General features: G+C 39.5%; 2 protein-coding genes across 2 annotated transcripts in view; both read right to left on the reverse strand.

The window, feature by feature from the left end:
• Window positions 1-3,753, reverse strand: part of LOC107094154 — a 16,560-nt gene extending 12,807 nt beyond the window's left edge. The window contains exons 1-4 of the mRNA XM_015389595.1: window positions 3,749-3,753; window positions 1,809-1,857; window positions 1,652-1,718; window positions 871-1,060 (exon numbers count right to left, since the gene is read on the reverse strand). Of these exons, the coding sequence (XP_015245081.1) occupies window positions 871-1,060; window positions 1,652-1,718; window positions 1,809-1,857; window positions 3,749-3,753 (311 nt within the window). The remainder of the gene's footprint in view (window positions 1-870; window positions 1,061-1,651; window positions 1,719-1,808; window positions 1,858-3,748) is intronic.
• Window positions 3,754-4,707: 954 nt separating this feature from the next.
• The window catches only part of LOC107094155 (long-chain-fatty-acid--CoA ligase 1-like), a 27,782-nt gene continuing 25,227 nt past the window's right edge, over window positions 4,708-7,262 (reverse strand). The window contains exons 15-16 of the mRNA XM_015389596.1: window positions 5,468-5,539; window positions 4,708-5,391 (exon numbers count right to left, since the gene is read on the reverse strand). Of these exons, the coding sequence (XP_015245082.1) occupies window positions 5,251-5,391; window positions 5,468-5,539 (213 nt within the window). The 3' untranslated portion in view covers window positions 4,708-5,250. The remainder of the gene's footprint in view (window positions 5,392-5,467; window positions 5,540-7,262) is intronic.

Consider the following 7,262-nt stretch of genomic DNA (forward strand, 5'->3'; position numbering starts at 1 on the left):
AATTTCAATGGTGAAGTCCTCTGGAAATCTTCAATAATTGTTGTTGATTGCAGATGTGTCTAGTAGTTCCCATTGATTTTGCTTGTAAAGCGGGGAGATTGGCGCTAAGCTTACCGCACCGTGACGTCACTGCTGGAAGATGACAGGAGGGAGGTGTTACTGTATTTGGGCAAAAATGGCCGCTCCCAGACTCAGTGATCGCGACGAAAATTATTTTTTTAAATTTTTTTAACGATTAATGCTAAATTCATTAAATCACCACAAACGTATTTGTTTTAGGTATGAATAATGATCCATTGAACATTCCTGCTGACTGGACTTTTCCTTTAAATTCGATGCCAGTGGATCCATTTCTCTTCAACTGATGGATCACGTTCAGATGCTAAAACCTGAGCCGATTAAAGATTCAATATTGGATCATGACCATCATATTCACTAATGGGAGATATATAAAAACTAGGAGTGTTGCGTTTTGGTGATATACCGTGATTTTTGGCTGCCCGATATATCGATTTCAGTTCCTAGTATTGATTTTAAAGTCGTAGGGAAATGGCTGTTCCAACACCTGCATTTATGAATTCTCCCAGTGGTGCACGACTTTACACAAGGGAATAAAGTGAATATGATTGATCGATTATCGAGGGGGCGGGATTGTTGTGTCCGAAGGTTTGCAAGCTATTTGGTTGTGGGCGGTTTGTCTGAAGCATCTTGCTAACCAGTTAGTAACTTAGTGGGACGGAACACTGGACTGACTACAACCCGGATGGATGTTAGAACCCGTATGCTTGCTAGAAGGTCCCAGAGTTTAAAAAAGTGTTTTTGTTAAGTGTAAAATCTGGCTGAATAGCACTGAACCATCTGATTGGTTACCTTCTTCTCCCCTTCCCTCCAGCATTGGTCCTCTTCTGCCTCCCCTCCTTCTCCTCCTCGCCTCCTTCTGCAGCGGCTCTCCTCTTTCTGCCTGGAACAGCACCCCCTGTCAGTCCAGGTTCCTTGTCCAGCTGTCCCTCCTCTTGGACATTACTCCGGTCCTCTAAGGCTGTGCTGTGCAGCAGGTTACCTAGGCAACAGACAGGATCATCTAACACTGTGACTATTAAAGTCGGGACCCTCCAGGAGGAGGGAGATTGTTTTCACAATCATTGTGATCTCTGAGGAGGATGGAGGAACATTTATCAGAAATACAAAAACATGATGATCCTATGAAATAAATTAATATTAATTAAACAGAATATGAAACTATAAAATTCACATTTAAATAATTAAGTGACACAATAAGTATTAATATAAAAAATTTAAATGAATCATAATCCTTCACACACTTCTGATCTATAAATATGAAGTAATTATTTTGCTTTTTAAATAAATACCCTTCTTATAATTACATTTAATTATTTACCATTTCGATATTTAATAACATTTAATTATTTAACTTTTTACAATTTAATGGTTTATTTAAAATAAAGTAAGAAATTAAATAAATGTAATATCCATTTATTTTAACTGGAAATTTACATTAGTGTAGTTCATGTCATTTTCTGGTTCCCATCACAAAGTTTGTTAAAACCATCAAGTGACCCCTTCCCTGGTGTTTAGGGCCGCTGGCGGCCCCGCCCCCTAGTTTCAGGTGCAATCAGATGAGGAGACTGACCTCCTTCCTGCTGCAGGCCTTTGAAGAAGCTTTCCTGGTCGAAAGTAGACAGGCTGGAGGAATCCGTCTGATCCAAACACAAACAGGCTTTTAATCCCAGCAGAAACGGGTTCTTCAGAACCAGAACCGACCCCACAGTGCTTCTGCTTAAACCTACCTGGTTCCCCTGCGCCACATCTGGAGACTTTTTGGTTCCTTGCCGCTTCCTGACAGAACAAGAACCAGAATAGAGGTCATTAATTTCTCTGTTTTTAGTGCACTGGCTGAGGCCACGGTTAGAAAGCGCCTCGCATTACAGAGATGCTTTAGACCGGGGGGGGGGGTTTGCAGAAGGGGCCATGTGGCTGCAGGTTTTCTTTCCAACCAGACTCCATTCACCTCATCAAGGACTCGATGAGATGATTGGACTCTGCTGTGCTATTACTTGGTTGGTTTTACAGTCGTCATTTGTATCTCTGCTTCCGTCTCCTTTACCACCAGTCGGCCTCAGCAGATGGCCGCTCACACTGGAGTTTTTCCTCTCCACTGTCACTACAAGCATGCTTAGTGTGAGGGATTGCATTCGAGTCAATGGGTCGATGCAATCAACTGGTTTTCCTTAGATAGAAAACTTTTAATCAATCTGACTGCATCATCTGGTGAAAAGTGCCTTGAGATGACGTGTTGTGATACAGAAATAAACTGAATTTAATTTAATTAAACTGAATTAGTTCACAATTATTCCAATAATCCATAATTCGATTGTTTCAGCCGTAGAAAAAAGTTTCAAAAAAATCAATTTAAATGAAAAATTTATGCAGAGTAAAGAAAGGGCTGCTTCTGATATCCAACCCTCAGTTTCCTGCTTTGTACTGATCTGAGCTGCATCATCATCATCATCATCATCATCTGGTGGAGATGGCCATCAGCTGGTTTCCCACAGTGGGACTCATCCTCCCCCCAAACAGCTGTATGCAATTATTAATTATTCATGTTTAAGCAAATTGATTTCCCATTTAATGATTTAGAAATCAATGCACTGAGGATTAGCTTAAGGTGATTTACAACTAAAAACAAGTGTTGCACTAATACTGATACCAGTATCGGACGGGACCCGTTCCAGCACTAAAATGGTGGCATCGGTATCAACGAGTACCAACAATAGGGCACTGATACCATTTTGAGAGCCACAAGTTTATTCAACTATTTTCACCCATTCCAGGTAGGCAATAAAAAGTTCTACTGGATTCACTTTGTATTAGTCTTTTTCCTGCTTCTCAAAGGTAGGCAGCAGCTTGACAAAGATGGCAATTATTTTACATCCTAGTAGTATGCAGTTCTTCACATATACACACACATCAATTTCAAGCAGATGGTATCGGCCGATACAGGTCAACCAGGTGATAGTGAGCATCCCTGTTTTTCACTGAGCGACATCAGTTTCACCTCTTTTTTCACCACCTTTAGTTTAATTTCTGTTTAATTCACTCTGTTTTTAAAATCTAAAGCAGTCAGACACATCAAGCCTGAATTATATAGTCCAAGACTGATAGATTATTTTATCCCAGTTTGGGATTTGTGAAATATGTTTTTGCATCTAGAGCAGATTAGAACAAATGTTACACCACTGTCACCAAAGGGGGCGCTATAAATGTATTTCACTACAGCTTTAAAAATAAATTGTGACATTAGGGCTGGTAGATGAGAACTGGTGAGGAAAACCACAACAGCATCTTACGTCACGGTAAATGATGCTGACAGCATCACCATTTCAGCTCAAAACTGCATGAAAAAAATCTAAAAAATAAAAATCTCCACCAAGAGATGAACATAAACATTACAACCACAGCTTTTACAGTTGGTACCAAGAGTGGAAACGTTGCTTTATAACAAACCGGTTCAGCTCCAAACAGAAGCACTTAGCAGTTATGCTACCTTCTTATTTCTGACTATGTGAAAAGTCTGCGGTATTATATTGTTTACATATTTTTTCTTAGTTTTAGAAAAGCAACAAGAAGGAAATGTTACCTTCGTGAATTCATGAGAACATATTGAATCATATTTAATTTAACTGAAACCAGAACACGATGCTAAGAAAGGTTAAATCAATCCTCTTACCTCATTCTGTTCAATGTTTTGTTGACACGGTTAGCTAACTTCACCGGAACCAGCTTCCCGCCATACAGTTCAAGTTCCGGATGGACGGAACCATTCCGCTTCCACCGGGGGGAGAGGGTTTATTTAGGTGGTGAAAAAGGAGCCCTGAACTTCATATAATATATAAAGTGTATATTTTAAGTAATGGTGACTCATGTCTCAAAGTTTATAAACTGAGAATTATTTAAAAAAAAAAAAAAAACGTTTAATTCATGTCGATCTACTGAATGTAAGGACCTTGTCCTACGGAGAGCCGGAGGTTTATTTTTAATTCCAAACATTGCGACCTTCAGGCTTCAGATTATTCTGTCAAACACCCATAAACCTGAACTACTGCGTGTTTATAGTTTGTCTAAAATCTAACTTTTCAAGTTAAGAGTCTAAAAAAAATGTAAACGCACCTATAGTTTTATTGGATATTACTTGATAATTTTTAAATCTTTCAAACATCCCTTTATTCTTTATAAATCTGCTAAAAGCAGTGATAAAGCACTTTAGCTGCTTCTGTTTTAAAGGTCTGTAGAAGTTAAAAAGATCAGCCTGCCTTTGTTTATATTTAGAAAAAAGAAACAGTACAAATTTTAGCAGCAAAAACATTTTAACTTCAATTTGAATGGATTTAGATTAGATGGAGTTAATATTTCCACCACCAGCTGACAGTGGTTGGCTTATTCTCAGTATAAGGCGTTGTTCAGAGGAGGCTGACTGTCATGTTTTATTTCCCAGGTCGTTTTATTTTTATAGCCGTGCATCATAAACAGAGCTAAAACTTTATTGAAACTAATCAGGTTAGAAGGGAAACGGCTGCTTTATGGTTCAACTCTGATGGCCATAAATACCAAAGGCCCTATAAATAAATTCACACAAAACAAATAAAACCAAGAGAGATGGAGAAACAAATGTCACAGTGAGTTTCCACAGATCATTTAGATGCCTTTAATTAAATCTTTTACAAAACAACCAGCTGATTAACATTTCATCATAAAAACATTAATTGAGAAGAACTCCTCTGACAAATATTTTCCTCTTGTATTAAAAAATAAATTAAAACTTGGACAGATTTCCTGTTCTATTCCTGTAGGCACCTGAGTTGTGGATCAGACCCAGCTGGGCGTCCAGTTCAGCAGCTACCGAGCTTATTCATACAGTCACAGTGAGCTCAGTGTCATCTGATGTAGACATAAAAACTGTTTACAAAAAGGTAAGAAATATGGCTGGTTTCCCTTCAAGACTCCCAGATTGGAGCAGATTGGATTCTGTTAAATCATACAGATCAGTTTGGTAGGTTTGATCAAAGACCCGTCTGGACTCTGAGCTTCAGAAATCCAACTTTTAAAGACGCTCTAAGCTACGTGTTAGCCTGCTCTGCCTGTTTGTCGTGTCGCAGAATGACAGCCTCAACACGTGATCACATTCGTTCTCCTCCATTCATTGCCCCCTCATGCAAAAGCAACGCCATCCTTCTACATGCTGATGGTGGCGTACAACTGGTCTATCTGGGACCTGAAGCACTGCCGCATCTCGTTCCTCTTGGCCTTCATGGTCGGGGTGAGCAGGCCGTTCTCGATGGAGAACATCTCTGTGTGGATGTGGATGGCCTTAACCTGCAGGATAGGGTGGATTAGAGAGTTTAACCCGCAATCAGGTAGATCCTAGAAATGTCTCATCTAGAAGTCACACCTGTTCAAAGGATTTGAGGCCTCCCTCTTTGCCAAGCCGCACTATGTCCTCCAAGATGGCTGCCTTGACCTCCTGTTTAAAACAAAAACAATTTCGTCTTTAAGAAGCTGATTTAAAATCAGTAGTGATGGTGAGATGAAGCTTGATGAGGTCACAGTTCATGAAGATTGATGTGAACATGTCGCCACCTATTGGTGGAAAACAGAGCTACAGTTAGTAATATTATCAGTGATTTTTTTTGTGATTGTTTTTCTTTTTTTCTTTTTTTTTTCCATTCAAGTTCCTTTGAAATTGTTAATGATTGGTCTATATAAATAAATCTTTTTTTGTGTAAAATTTGTCCTAGAAGAGAACAATCATTTAAGGTGCGCTGTCTTACTGCCATTTTAGTGAAATAAGCTCAGGCAGACAGTGAAAGTTATGGTGGAAATTGGGCTATGATGAGAAAATAAAAGGTTATAGTCTTTTTATTCAAACATTATAGTTTTCCATGGTTTTTGGTTTTAATCGGGTTGGAAGTTATGTGTTCAACCAATCTTTTAGTTAAATCAACCAATCTAACTTGGCAGTGTTTTATTCCATCTATAATTTTACTAGGGCAAACCAATGCAAATTATTCACATTAGCCAAAATACTAAAGAATAATTGCAACTTTTAAAAGTCTGAGGCAAGTCTTGAACCAATGACCTCAGGAGGGGAAGTCAATGTCTTTCAGCTGATGCCACCAACATTGGTAACAGACCGCAATAGTGCTTAAGACTCGTTAAAACTGTGTCAAGGCTTGCTAATGATCATTACCATGTTTAATCTAACCAAACTAGTTTTAACCAACTAGATTGGTTGTTTTTTTCAACCCATCTATTCTTAGAATCTATCCAAACTCTATCTAACTCTCCAACATCTCCAACATCTTGACTGAGGAGTGAAGCTGTTTAAATGCCAGTCGAAGTTCTCACGCTTTCTGAACCACTTCCTGAAGCGGTCATGTTGTATCCCGGTAGCGAGGCTTCAGACGTCAATCTTGGCCCCTCCCCTAAATGAATCACGCCTCGACACACACTGCGAGGAAAGACCCCCTCCATTGCTCGACCAACCTCGAAGCCTCGGCTCATCTCATAACATTACTACTGATTTGTAAGGATCTGCCATGTTAGTAAAACTCCGATGTGTGACCTCTAGGATTGTATTTCTAGGCTGAGTTCAGGTTCCAGAAAACATCTATCAACCAGCATAAAGAGCAGAGACATTTTCAGCCTTGGTGTGCCGCTACTCGACGTCTGCTCGTCAGTTAGTGGATCCCAGGTCCTGATCAGATCCGTCTTTAATTTGGATCCATTCAGAAATCCGTCAACAGCGTCAAACAGGACTGATCACAGCAAAAACTCACTGACTGGACCTGGATTCATAGCGCAGCATTAAAAGGAAATCAGCAAAGTTCTTTATACAGGTTCCGGACAGGATGGCAGATAATCCAAGTTCAGTTAAAAAAGAACTTTTAATTATCAGCAGCTAAAGTCAACACATCTATTTAAATAAATCTGTTTTGTTTTTTAACCAGAAACTTTCAAGGGAAGAACAGCTGAATGAAGAGAGAGGAATCGGATGAACATGCCTGATCCTCACGGATTCCCATTTTGTGCTGCAGTAAGTGGGCGTGTTGCAGGTGGTCTACAAAGATTGTTGAGCAAATGTCAGGACAGTTTGGTTGGGATCCGCTGAAAATCTGTGGGTTTTTTTTCGTTATCTTCTGCAGGCCAGTTAGTTATACGTCAGCCTGAACACCTAAATTTGCCCA

This window comes from Cyprinodon variegatus, unplaced genomic scaffold (genome assembly GCF_000732505.1).
Source record: "Cyprinodon variegatus isolate N-32 unplaced genomic scaffold, C_variegatus-1.0 Scaffold467, whole genome shotgun sequence".
NCBI lineage: Eukaryota > Metazoa > Chordata > Actinopteri > Cyprinodontiformes > Cyprinodontidae > Cyprinodon > Cyprinodon variegatus.